Source organism: Sapajus apella, unplaced genomic scaffold, assembly GCF_009761245.1.
Source record: "Sapajus apella isolate SASKATOON/1434 unplaced genomic scaffold, GSC_monkey_1.0 scaffold17, whole genome shotgun sequence".
Taxonomy (NCBI): Eukaryota; Metazoa; Chordata; class Mammalia; order Primates; family Cebidae; genus Sapajus; species Sapajus apella.
Window position 1 is genome coordinate 26760575 of NW_022436957.1, and position 14318 is coordinate 26774892.

At 38.7% G+C, this 14318-nt stretch overlaps 1 protein-coding gene across 18 annotated transcripts in view; it reads right to left on the reverse strand.

The window, feature by feature from the left end:
• DMD (dystrophin) overlaps positions 1-14318 on the reverse strand; it is a 2282798-nt gene that overhangs the window by 140613 nt on the left and 2127867 nt on the right. For all 18 annotated transcript variants that reach the window (XM_032285804.1, XM_032285805.1, XM_032285797.1 and 15 more), the window contains one exon: positions 12051-12112. In XM_032285804.1, the coding sequence (XP_032141695.1) occupies positions 12051-12112 (62 nt within the window). The remainder of the gene's footprint in view (positions 1-12050; positions 12113-14318) is intronic.

Here is a 14318-nt window from a genome sequence, read left to right on the forward strand (position 1 = left end):
TGGGGGAGGGTAAATAACACCATAGAAAATGTATCATTCTAATTTGCATGTCAAATTAAAGTAAGTGGATGTTTTCCAAAAGTTGGGGTCAAGTGTGATCAGGTGATCTTTAGCACCTTGGTTAAAAAGTAAAATACTTCAGAAAAATTAAGTGGCTCCTTGAGCGTCGGATATGAAGACCTGAACCTGGGTGTCTCTCACTATCTGAACGCTTGCTATCTCAATTCAGGAACCCAAAAGATTAGTCAATAAGGAGAGACACTGGTATATGATAATAACAACTAATAATAATGTATATCACTATTAATAGCAATTATAATTCCTTGAGTAGTTACTACATCAGACGTTCTGTCAGTTTACATATGTTATTTCTAATCCTCACAACACAAGGTCTCATCACAAATACTTAATAAATCACAAAACTGAGGTTCAAAATTATTAGTAATTTCCTTTTTGATCACAGAGAACAGGTGACAGAATCAGAATTTAAATCCAGCCTCAAAGTCAGTGAACAGTTTTTCTGCTACAAAACATTACCTCCAAACCTAAACTCATAAAGTGACAATAGGAAAGTCACAGTATAATCAATTAGCTCCCCCATTGAATGCACCCCATAAAGAGTGCACATACCATAATTTATATTCTAGATAAAAACAAACCTGTATTTTAAATTTATCACATTATATATATTACATTTAATTATGGGGTGGGAGAGACATAAAACTAGGCAGCAGTGGCTCTGCCACTTAATCCCTGCTTCCTTCCTGTAACAGGATGATTTCTACATTTTGTCTTCTAAAATAATTGCTAAAGAGAACTACAAAGTGGGAAAGAAGATAGATCCCTTCTCTGCCTGAACTTGACTCAACTGGCAAAACATTGAACCTCATAAATAACATTTTTCAGGTGTTCCTGTTTGGTTAATTATCCTCCCCCACCCCCACCCCCAGTCACTTGATTAGAGTTTACATCTATACTTTCAAAAATTAAGTCCTCTAGAAGAGTGCTACTCAAAATATGGCCTTTCACGGGTATAGAAATTGAAAGTGTGTTAAGCAAATTCCATAGCAATTTGACATTGCCATGACATCCAAATTCATGACCAATGCATTCATCTCATGGATCAGGAAACAGACGAGATCGAGTGTTGTTGAATTTGACTGTTGAGTTACATGTGTGAATGCATACTAGTCAGTTTTATTAGAACCACCTAAAAATTTGTGATGTATAGTATGTTAAAAACTGCCACCAGCCGGGCGCGGTGGCTCCTGCCTGTAATTCCAGCACTTTGGGAGGTGGAGGGGGGCGGATCACAAGGTCAAGAGATCAAGACCATCCTGGCCATCATGGTGAAACCCCACCTCCACTAAAAATACAAAAATTAGCCAGGCGTGGTGGCACGAGACTGCAGTCCCAGCTACTCGGGAGGCTAAGGCAGGAGAATCACTTGAACCTGGGAGGAGGAGGTTGCAGTGAGCCGAAATCACGCCACTGCACTCCAGCCTGGGTGACAGAGCCAGATTCCATCTCAATAAAAAACAAACAAACAAACAAAAAAAAAACCCAAAAACAAAAAACCCTGCCCTTCGTCAGTTTGTGAAGCACTGCTCTTAAAGGTGATAGCCTCTTTTTTTTTTTTTTTTTTTTCTTTTTAAGACAGGGTCTTGCTATATTGCCCAGGCTGGACTCGAACCCCTGGGCTCAAGGGATCCTCCTGCCTCAGCCTCTGCAAGTGCTGGGACTACAGGTGCATGCATCCATGCCTGGCCTTAAAGTGATAGCCACTTTACAGAACAAGAAAGTAAAATATAAAAACAATCACTTTCTTCCCAAAATTAAAGCTTGCTAAAGAAATATATATGCAAATATATCAATCAATATAAGCAACATTTGCCTCCGTTATATAAGGTTCTTTTTATGAGGGGGCATAATGAGTTTCCTGGAGTTATGCAAGCGATCAACACTTTGTGGAACAGCAAATTTTGAAACATTCCCACAGAATATCACCAATTCATAAATAAGCTAATGATTCATCCACTATGTCATAAGAGAGATTTCAGAGTATTTTTAGGTCATTTTATTACTACCATAGAGGGTACAGACTTTAAAAACTCTCTATCTATTTTATGTGAGTGTTCTGACTGTTCTGAATCTCTTTCCAGCAAAATTGCAGCTCCCAAGAGACGTACAGAGGTAATCAGACTTGTGGGCTTAAAAAAGAAATATTGGAAATGTCTGAATAAGAGCAGACACGTTTTTAGATGCCTTTACTCTGTGTGCAAAAATCATCTTCTGCAGATCCAGCTACATAAAATTGTACACATCCAGCACTTTTCTTCTAGCTGCAGGTGTAACCTTAATGTTCCTCCTATTTAGATCAGTAAACCACAATTTGGCAGTTGTTTTAAAACTGTAAACCAGTCAAAGTCTAAGGAACAATTTTTTGAGTCTCCTTCTGAAATAAGCTGTGAGAGATGCAATTCAGAAATATCTATTTATTTATGTTCTTCAATTAGAAGCTTTAAATCAAGTTATTGAACAAGAAAAAATATTGTAATATATAGAACAGTCCACTAAAATGACATAAATTTTGATTTGGAAATTACATTTCTATTTTACAAATGGGGAAAGCTAAGGGATCCTAATCAAAGTTAAAAGAGCAGATTATTTTTATAAGCTGGATAGTAGGAGTAAAGGAAGAACATTTATAACAGCCTTAATATCAAATTTGAGTAAATCTCCTGTGCTAATTTTGTCAGCTAGGGAATAAAGAATATCATATGGATTCCAGTTTAATTATGCTGATAAAGCAGTTTTATAAATCATGCTAAGAGTAATGGGTGTTCCTTTGAGAACAGAGAACTAGGAGTTCATAAAATGTATGCTCTGGACTTGGTTCCTTATCTTCTACCCGTATGTGAGTATAAATCAAATCAAGTCTTGAGCCTCAGTCTGCTCAAGTCCAAATGGAAAGAAGGGAAAAGCTGTCCCATACACTGATATGGTAGCATTATTTCTCAAATCAAAAACTGGAAGGATACTCAAAGGGATGACAAGACAAAAAAAATCTGAAACTGAAATTGACAGAAAACTGACAGGACCAAAAAATCTGAAACTGAAATGGATAGGTCATATGCCAGCTAATCTATAGCTGTGTGAGGATTAAATATGGTTATTTCTGAAAACTCTTTGCACGGTGTAAAGTGCTACACAAATAAAGTACAATTATTATAAATATGATTATCCTATTATTCATATCCTTTAGGTTGGTGGTGACAAAGAAGAACTGGGGGTTTAGGCTGATAGCATTCATACAACCAAGCTTTACTCTATCCATGAGTTAAACTAAAACCAGTCATTTAAAGATGAATGATGACTGGCCAACATGACATATAAGAAAATGAGGACCAACAGAAAGCAAGGGACTTACCCAAAGTCATACTCAAGCTGACATCTGAATCTAGATATCCTTTCCAGTTCAAAGCATTATGGCAGTAAAAAGTCAAAAGGCAGGCTGGGCACAGTGGCTCACACCTGTAATCCCAGCACTTTGGGAGGCTGAGGCAGGTGGATCATGAGGTCAGGAGTTCAAGAAAAGCCTGGTCAGGTCAACATGGTGAAATGCCGTCTCTACTAAAAATAGAAAAATTAGCTAGGCGTGGTGGTGCACACCTGTACTCCCAGCTACTCGAGAGTCTGAGGCAGGACAATCGTTTGAGGTTGCAGTGAGCTGAGATCACACCACTGCACTCCAGCCTGGGCAACAGAGCGAGGCACCGTCTCAAAAAAAAAAAAAAAAAAAAAAGGCAAAAGGCAGAGGTTTTAACACTGAGCAGTATGTTAAGGAATTAGAAGCAAGAGCCAAGGAAAGCTAAATACTGAGTAGCTTAGTGGAGAACAGTTTAGTTCACAAAATATGCTGAGAGAAGCATTAGGACAAACTCCTAATGCAAAAGGAATTCATAGTCATTCAGAATTCTGCAGTTTCTAGCCCAAGAGCATACTCAGGAGGGAATACTTAATGGAACGTAGAAAGCCTATGGAAAGAGGGGAATGAGCAAATAACTATGATATTCCTTCCTCTTGGGCAAACTGAAGAAAGAGGTACAAGGATTTTGATGACAGTGTTAACTCTCTTGCAATTGCTGATTTATAATGATATTCATGTATCTTTAAGAAGCTCTTAGCCCTGTTAACTAGGACTTAACTAGTCCTCCTAACTAGAACTGCTGAAGAATCACACCCATAACCTGAGGCCCAGCAGACCCTAAAGTTAAATCCTCACTTTAATATTCTGAAGCTCTCTGCAGGCCAGAAGCATGAAGCTAAGGGTCATGTGCTGATCGACTGCCTTCAAATCTTATGGTTTTTTTTGTTTTTTGTTTTTGTTTTTTTCTGAGACAGGGTCTTGCTCTGTCACCAGGCTGGAGTGCAGTGGCACCATCTTGGCTCAACCTTTGCCTCTGGGGTTCAAGCGATCCTCCTGCCTCTACCTCCCGAGTAGCTGGAAGTACAGGCGCGCACCACAACACCCAGCTAATTTTTTGTATTTTTAGTAGAGGTGGGGTTTCACCATGTTGGCCAGGATGGTCTCAATCTCTTGACCTCATGATCCAACCACTTTGGCCTCCCAAAGTGGTGGGATTACAGGCGTGAGCCACCACTTTTCCTAAGAAGTTCAAAAACACTCAGAAGTTCATTTTTGAAAATTGAGAGCTTTTGCGTAATTCAAGTGAGCATCATGCTGGATAATGGGTTCCAAAACTTGGACAACAGATTAAAAAGGGCTAGATCGTTCTGAAGAATGTTATAACTTAAGTAAAAAGGAACCAATACCTCTTGAGAAAAAAACTTGTGGCTAAAAAGGCTTCAAAGAAGGAAAAGGAAATTGGAATAAGTAACATTAGAACATATGGTGCATCTAGATTTTAATAAACTGCTTGAAATAAAACCAGCTTTCTGAAGTGCAGTGATTCTGTCTTCACATTATCCTATTTTTACCTATATGTCTCCTTTATAAACTGGTATTCTTGTACTATATTGATGGTATCACAAATGCAAAAAAAAAAAAAAATTCACATTGTAATTTAGAAAGGAATCACTGGGGAACCACATAAATATTTTATTGTATTTATAATTAAGAGACCCTCAATAAGACAGGCTAAGAAACAATGCTTTTTTTAAACAGGGTCTCACTCTGTTGCCCAGACTGGAGTGCAGTGATGCAACCTCGGCTCATTGCAGTCTCAACCTCCCTGGCTCAAATGATCCTACCTCAGCCTCTTATCTGGGACTAAAGGCATATGCCACCATGCTTGGCTAATTTTTGTATTTTTTGTAGAGACGGGGATTCACCGTATTGCCCAGGCTTGTCTCAAACTCCCGAGCTCAAGTGATCTGCTCGCCTCAGCCTCCAAAAGTGCTGGGATTACAAGTGTGAGCTACCATGCCCAGCCTAAATTCTACTCTGTTGATCAGTATATCTGTCCTTATGTAAGTACTCTCTTGATTACTTAAGTTTGTAGTAAGACTTAAAATTGGAAAATGTGAGGCCAGGTGTAGTGGCCCACACTTGGAATCCCAAAGCTGTGGGAAGCCAAGGTGGGAGGATCACTTGAGCCAATAGTTCCAGGCCAGGCTGGGCAACATGGTGAGACCCCTGTCTACACAAAAAAAATTTAAAATGATGAGCCAGGCATGGCGGCACATGCCTATAGTCCCAGCTACTTGTAAGGCTGAGGTGGGAGGATCACTTGAGCCTAGGTGTTCAAAGCTGTAGTGAGCCATGATCACGCCATGGCACTCCAGTCTACATGACAGAGCAAGATACAGTCTTTAAAAAAATAATAAATTTTAAAAAGTATTTTTAAGCAGCACATATTATGTGTATGGGGGCAGGGTGAGCTTTTAAAAAATATTTTCTTAAAATTTCAGTAATGAAGTTATGGACCTAGACATAAATTGTGAGAAAAGGACAGGCTTTTAACCACATAACTGCACTTCATGTAAATCAATATTATATTAGTATTTCAAAATAAATTCCAGGGCATCTTACTATCTAACATCTACCAATTTTGTAAATGCTTTCTGGAGCCTGGAAGGGCTCAGGGTTTTAAATCACCAAGCTAACCTATTGGAACAGTGTTTCCATTACATTTGTAAAAATGCTAATAGGAATCTAAAATTCACCTCATGAGTCGAAAATATTACTAACTTCTAGGGAGCGACAAAGAATGTGCCCTCTCAACAACAAATGAATGGCCCTGAGGAGTCTAATGGGAAATATTTTAAGAGCCTCTCTATTTGACAACAGCTTGCCTCACTCAGCCTATAAGATACGGATGGGTAGCATGATCATCTCCTGTTGTTGATTTTCTCAGAATGTACATTTCAAAACACAGGAATGATTAAACTTTCAGAAATCCATTTGTCTGCAGAGATAGCCTAAAGGTACCTCTTGAAAATAGTATCTCTTGAAAAATGATGATCACAGCAAGTTTAGAAACAGCCTGCCACACCCTTAGCCCAAAGTAAAAGAAAAACAAAATTCTTAGACAGTTATGTCCTCACATTTTAATGATAAAGCACCAAGACCTAGAAAAAACAGACATGAGACACTTGGTCTCTTATATCCCACTCACTCCACTACTATTCTCTACTACTATTCTATGGCAATTGGGGGTAGTCGCAGAAAAAATGCTGAAAGAAAACTGATTTCCAGTTGCTTTTAGTGATTTCTTCCCTGTAAAAATCAAAGACAATGCTTTTGACAAACCATTAATGTGGTGTAAAAAAGTTTCTGGAGACTCAAATACCTAATGACTGTTCAGTCATCATAGTGAACGTTAAAATTATCTCTTTGCCGTGTCTTGCTTTGTGTGGGACTCTGATAATATTTTCTCTCAATTTTTTGCATAGGTACACAGCCTATATATGAGGGGAACACAATACTTTTAATACTTGATGGAAACCTCTGAAAAGCCATTTTAGATCCGTTGGAAATCATCTAAAATTAATTATCTTGTTTATTTAGTTTTTAATCAAAAAAGTTCTATTTTCTCTATCTCTAAAATGTCTACATCTGCATTTTTTTATGACTAGACATACTTACAGACTAAACATAAATGAGGTGATCTCCTTGTTTTAAAGGTTAACTGACAAAGTCCATGAGAATCAGGGTCCTTAAGCATAAATTATCTACGTGTGTGTGTGCGCGCGCGCGCATGCCTGTGGCTACTGCTAGTTTTCTGTCATAGGTTCTCACTGGTTAATGAACTATAGCTATAGAGACACTAAGAAATAGAATAGGGGATATTGACGAAGAAATTTTTGTTTTTTGCCAAACACCTAATTGTACATACAAATTCATTGTAGAAAATCAGTGGAAAAGGAAAACCACCTAGACTTTATTAGAGAGCTCCAATGGTAATACCGCAAGCAATAGTATAGCTTTTCATCAGTAAATACTTGCTACTTTTTCAGTTTTTACAAAATGTTTTCAGCTTTTAATCCTACTCTGTTCAAACCCTGTGTGCGGAACACCTGAATGCTTTTGAGGGCAAGGCAGGTAACAGAAATATGTGTTGAACAGGCTGCTAGGGAACTTGGGCAAATTAGAGAAGGGAAATCTCCTTAGAAGTGGGCATCTTTAAGAATGTATAACCTTTCATGCATACTGTGAACCATGTAGCTTCCACAGTAGAGTATGTCTGGAGTGGGGGTAACAGAGGGAAAAAGCAATATATTGATATTGTCAGCATTTCACCAGAGACCTGAGGTTCAGGTTCGATTAGGAGAGGGGGCTAGATGTGGTCTTAAACATTTTTGTTGTTGTTTCTTTTTTTTTTTTTTTTTTTTTTTTAGGTGGAGTCTTGCTCTGTCACCCAGGCTGGAGTACAATGGCGCAGTCTCAGCTCACTGCAACCTCCGCCTTCTGGGTTCAAGCGATTCTCCTGCCTCAGCCTCCCACATAGCCGAGATTACAGGTGACTGCCACCATGCCTGTTTAATTTTTATATTTTTAGTAGCGATGGGGGTTTCACTATGTTGGCCAGGCTGGTCTCGAACTCCTGACCTCATGATCTGCCCGCCTTGGCCTCCCAAAGTGCTGGGATTACAGGCGTGAGCCACCGTGTCCGGCCGGTCTTAAACATTTGACATGCCAGACCACAACACCGTTTCTGCTTTCAAGATACCTTTCATGAACTGGCTGTAGTTGAAGGCTTCTGACAATTTCACCCAGCTCAAAGAGCAATTTGAGCCTAAAGGGATACCTCTTGAAGAAGAAAAACATAAGCTACTAAGTAAAAACTAAAAAGCAATAAAAAGTTTATTTTCAGTATTTTATGTTCATGTTTTGACTTTGAAACAGCATAATTTTAGAGAGGGGGAAAGGCACTGCTGGTAGTTAATCTTATACAGGATCTCAAGGATGTAGTCAGGCCAGGCACAGTGGCTCACACCTGTAATTCTAGCACTTTGGGAGGCCAAGGCAGGCAGATCACCTGAGGTCAAGAGTTCGAGACCAGCCTGGCCAACACGGTGAAATCTCGTCTCTACTAAAAATACAAATATTAGCGAGGCATGGTGGCAGACGCCTGCAATCCCAGCTACTCAGGAGGCTGAAGCAGGAGAATCACTTGAACCCGGGAGGCAGAGGTTGCTGTGAGCAGAGATCATACCACTGCACTCTAGCCTGGGCAACAGAGTGAAACTCTCTCTCTAAAAAGAAAAAAAATGATGTAGCCATATAACAAACTAAGCCAATCATTCTGGGTGTGCCAGGCAAGAGTGAAAGGAGTGCTCATTGTTTAGGAACCCACCATACCATTTCCAGAAATACCATTGAAGTAACTTACTATTCATAGATAAAACTACTAATTCATATATATGTGTAGCAGGTGTGAAGTAACCAACATGAACATACTTTACCTAGTGAATAAAATCAATGAGAGCAGTGAAAGCACTAACACAAGACCAAGGACAAATCCAGGAACACCCCCATAACTGTGTAGCCCTGATCAATGCCTCCCTGAGCTTGGCTTCACTGTCCTGTGAAATGTGGATGTTGGTACCATCCAACATGGAGGCTGGTTGCTGGCATGTCCCATGTGGCACATGTATAATAGGCCCTCAATAAATGGGAGATGTTATCTGATTAATCACCATTTGGATAAAAGCCCAACGAATGTTTGATTGTTACAAAAATAATGGAAATATCACCTCTGAAAGGTGAAAAGGAAATTTCAACACTTAATTCACTTGCAAATGTTTTGTTCTTAGGCTAGCATTCAACAGAATTTCAAACGGGGCTGGAATTGATCATACACTTACGATGGCTTCCTTTTATTATATACAAATTATGACTCAAACTTGATTTAATAAAAAAGAAAGTCTGCAATAAATGAGTTCTAAAATCCCCCGCAACTGTGATTTTCTGTTATCATTTGAAATTGAGTGATTTCACAAGCCCAATCCAAGTGTAGCTCCAAGTGAGTTTATCCAAGTGAATTTGTCACCACATCCAGACTACTGAGAAAATTTTAGAAATATAATGATTAAATGTAAATTACATTCATATTAATCGAGCAAACATGTATTCATTGATAGCCCATAATTAGCTTTTCATCAAACATGTTTGTGATTCCTCACTACAGAGTAAATCAAAATAAGTAGTACAGAATACTAAACAACAAAATGGAAATATGGCCATGGTAATACTTTAGTTTTCAGTGGAAAAAAAGCAAGTTATAAGAGAATGATTTGGGCACGGTGGCTCACACCTGCAATCCCAGCACTTTGGGAGGCCAAGGCGGGTGGATCACCCGAGGTCAGGAGTTTGAGACCAGCCTGGCCAACGTGGTGAAAACCCGTCTCTAGTATAAAAAAAAAAAAAAAAAAAATTAGCCAGTTGTGGTGGTGGACGCCTGTGATTCCAGCTACTCGGGAGACTGGGGCAAGAGAATAGCTTGATCCCAGGAGGCTGTGGCTGCAGTGAGCTGAAATTGTGCCACTGCACTCCAGCCTGGACGACAAGAGCAAAGACTCTGTCTTTTAAAAAAAAAGAGAGAGAGAGAGAGAGAATGATTCAGCTTCTAGAAAAATATATGTATAGAAAGACATTTTTGAAGATGCCTACTAGATTACTAAACATCAGCTAACTCTAAGTAGGTTATGAATGATTTGTCTCTTTTTTTTGTTAGCCTGTCTGTATTTTTAAATTTTTAAAAATATAAATAGGTATTAATTCCATAATTATTTTAAGAGTAAATTAAAATATTAAAACTAGAAATCACTGTAATTAGAGTAGGAAATATTAGAAGTGGGCTAAATCTGTGTAAACCACATGTTATGATCAGGAGGCACACAGACAAATTTCAATTAGTTCTTTGCAGACAGATTTCTAGTTCCTCTTGTACAAACAGGGGTTCTTGGAGTACTGGGATAGAAGACCAGCTTGTCCAGGACAGCTGCTGCCCACTTCAGATGAAGCTGTTTCATTCTCTCATTTGCCAAAAGATAAGCATTCACGTTTTCCACCTGTGGTATGGTATAAACAGTCTGCAATTATAAGCCAAAAACATTCTGTAGGGGCTGGAAATGTAGCACTCGAAAATTAGCTGATCCCAATTTTATGTAGATTTTTAAATGTTTACACACTTATTACTAGACTGAAATGACATCATATTACTTTAAATGTATTGGATAGCTCTGACTAGTATAAGTGACTTTTTTTTTTCCTTTCTCATGTTTTTTTATTTGCATTTTTCAGGTTTTCTAGAAGCAATTTAGATCATTTATAATTAGAAAAATGTTTAATAAAACAATTTTTTTGGCTAATATCTTTAGTCCTTGGTGTCTCTATAGTTGCAATTCATTCAGTGAGAATCTATGACACAAAAGCAGTAATTCCTACGTACCCCCTGACACACACACCCCACTTACATATACCTACACAGAATTTATGTTTAAGCACCCTGATTCCCATGGTCTTTATCACGTAACCTTAAATCCAGAGATCGCCTTACGCGTTTTAGTCTATCAGCATGTCCGTTCACAGAAATGCAGACTTTAAAAAGTAGAGAAGACATGACTTTTTTTATTAAAAAAAAAAAACAACAACACACAAACACACAGCCTAAGCAACACAGTGAGACCTATCTCTACAAAAATAAAAAAAAAATTTTAAATGAGGTGGACACGGTGGTGCATGGCTGTAGTCCCAGCTACCCAGGAGGCTGAGGCACAAGAACAGAGGGCTTCGAGGCTGCATGAGCTATGACCGCACCACTGCACTCCAGCCTGGTAGACAGAGCAAAACCCTGTCCCAAAACAAAACAAAAACAAAAACAAGCTGCGACTCAAGATAATTCATTTCAGAATATTCCTTGTAGATCTAAAATGACAAACGAGATATCTAGATGTTCTTCAAGTGTTAAAAAGACTGGTGTTTTCAAACCCCTATTTGCATGCTATGTACCTATTCAAAATATTTCAAGTTATGAGGGGGAAGAAAACACAACTGTCAGGCTCTTACATAAACACAAAACAAGCCATAGTAAAGAAATCATTTAAATGTTCACATTAATGACCTGCCAGGCCTTAGGAACTGTGAGCACTGGAAAGACTGCAGAAAATTCCTTTACACAACAGCTGTGGTTTGGCAAAAGAGTTGTCTCGGTTTCACATGGAAGGAATCAATAAGCACCTGAAACAGTTTTCCATCTTCGTGGGAAGAAAAGAAAAAAAACAGCCGTAAATTGCAAGTGTTTTTCCATCCTTTTAGGGAACAAAGAAAACTACAAAGACCTTTAGGCCCTTTCAGGTGTATTGAATTTTTAGAAATCAATCAACTTCTAAAACTTGTTTTTAAGGAACCTCTGAAAAAAAAGAAAGGTGATTGTCAATTTGGGATAGGAAGGTGCCATTGCTTTCACCCTTGAAACAATCTAGTAATATATTTACATAGCAAATAACTTTCACACTACAAACCAGTTTATCCTAAAAGCCACCGGTCACTTAACTTGGAGGAAACAGGGCTTTGTCCTTACCTAAAGACTGGTAGAGCTCTGTCATTTTGGGATGGTCCCAGCAAGTTGTTTGGGTCTCATGGCTAAAACACAAAACATAAAGAAAGACTTTAGAATTTACAATGGGTGGTCGAGAAAAGAGAAAAAACCAAAGCAACATGATTTGCTTTTGAACCATTCGGAGCCTTTATTTCAAAGCACTTCCATAGTGTATTGAAGAAATGTTTATCTTACAAGCAGAAAGGCCCCTGCCTTTGTTTTCAAAGGGAAAAGCAATACAAACATTATTGGCTTCCAGAATTTGTTTCTTCTTTGTATCCACAAATTGAATGCGCCTCAGTTATGACAAATTGACCTTGTTACGTGATCAATAATCAAATATCAGGATTTCTTCACCCATCCAATGTGAAACACTACAGAAAGGACACTGACAATTATTCAACTCTGTCAAAGAGATACTGGACATTAGTTCAATAAATATAAATCATCTCACTTCTCATTTGCTTTCACTGCCTCTGACATTTTTCCATTACCCTTTTCTCTACATATCCAGATCTCATATCCATGATACCTGTATTTCATTTCAGCTTAAGGTATATCCAGTGCCTAACTAATATATCATAACTTCCTTCTTCCCATTACTTTCAGAGTGTTTTTTCTTTAAACTCAGTATGCTCTACTATACACCACTACACCTCTTCCTATATTTACTTGCGCCTGAATGAAGCATTCACAGCTCTCTTCCATTTCTTGAAGTGTAGCTGCTAGCTATCAGCTCCTGCCACAAAAAGAACAAAACACCTTTGTTCCTCATTCAATTACATGAATAAACCCTGGAGAAATAACTACATATACTTTTCCTTACTTTGGCCCATCTACATAAATCACCAGAGCATCATATTTCCAGTTTTCAGGGATTACATGACAGACTTTGATACAGTAAAATGAAGTTCTGAATGATATTTGGGTATTCATATGCAGAGCCTATTCATAATCTTTTGGGGGGAAGGGTAGGGAAGGAAAAAAAGAGAAATCACTTAAATTGGGGCATTTCAAGAGGACCACAAAGTACAGAGGCTTCACACATAAAGAGGAGTTTGGAGAGGCAACAACGTCAAATGGCCTTAGCATATGTTTTGAATTTTAGGGCTCTGTGCCTTACTGGGGGTGAAATTTACAGCAAGCCTGCTTACCTTGGAGGATTAAAGGATTAAGTTGCTATAGGTAAGTGACCGGCACCGTTTGGTGCTCAATATGTGGTCGCTTTTGGTATCATGTGCCCCTCAAATTGTCATCTATTAAAAGCAAATCTATTATTAATTGATTACAATATAGATGTGGATCCAACTATAGTTAATCAAGCCTAAGAAAGACCCTTTGTAGAGAGCAAAACCAACACGCTATATGTTATCACCTGTGATTTAAAAAAAATAAGTGAAAAGAACCATTTAAGTTGGTTTGAGAAAAATAATACAATCATAAATCTCATAAAGACATATGGAAATCACCCAAACTGTACTTCAAAGACCATCCCTGTGATATTTGCCAATCAGTGATTGAACAGTGGGGCCTACTGAAATCAATTTGCAAGAAAATGTTTACTTGTGAAGGGCTGTTTCACTGTCTTCCAAAAACATTCACTTCGTTTTTACTTTTCCACAGAGTCAATTCACATTTGAGGAGTATAACAAGGACCTATCAGTTGAGGGAATGTAACACAGTGACATTCAAGTCTTAAAGTGCAAGAAGAGGATGAGATGTGGTCTCTCTGCTTTAAGGGGTTTTAGGAAACCCCACGACCAAGCTAATTTAGGATCTGGGGAAGGGGCAGGCGGGCCTGGTACTTTAGATGCACAGTACAAGGAGGCTGCGGCTTGCAGCTTCATAGAAAAAGTGTTGCTTGTTCTCAGGCGTTTCTCAGCTCGCAAAGTGAGTGTATACCAATTCCGTACACAGAGCAAGGAAAGGTTACCTTCTATTGAGACCACTCTGCATTCAGGCCTCCTCTATTTCCAAAGGTCATTAAGATGTGATACTAGCACCAGGGAGAAAGGAAGAGAGAAGAGAGGAAGCACACACGTGTGCCCACACGTACAAGGGCTCACACATGCCCTTACTAGTCACACTGTGTAACAACAATGTCCCATCTCCAGGATATTTGTAAGGACCGGAACATCTTCTATAGATCTGCAGAAAAACATTTAGCTGTGCTGATAAGCCTGATCAGACAGAGACAGGGAGCCACCCTAAAAAGCCACCATCTGGAGTGGACTTCAAATTGGAGACACA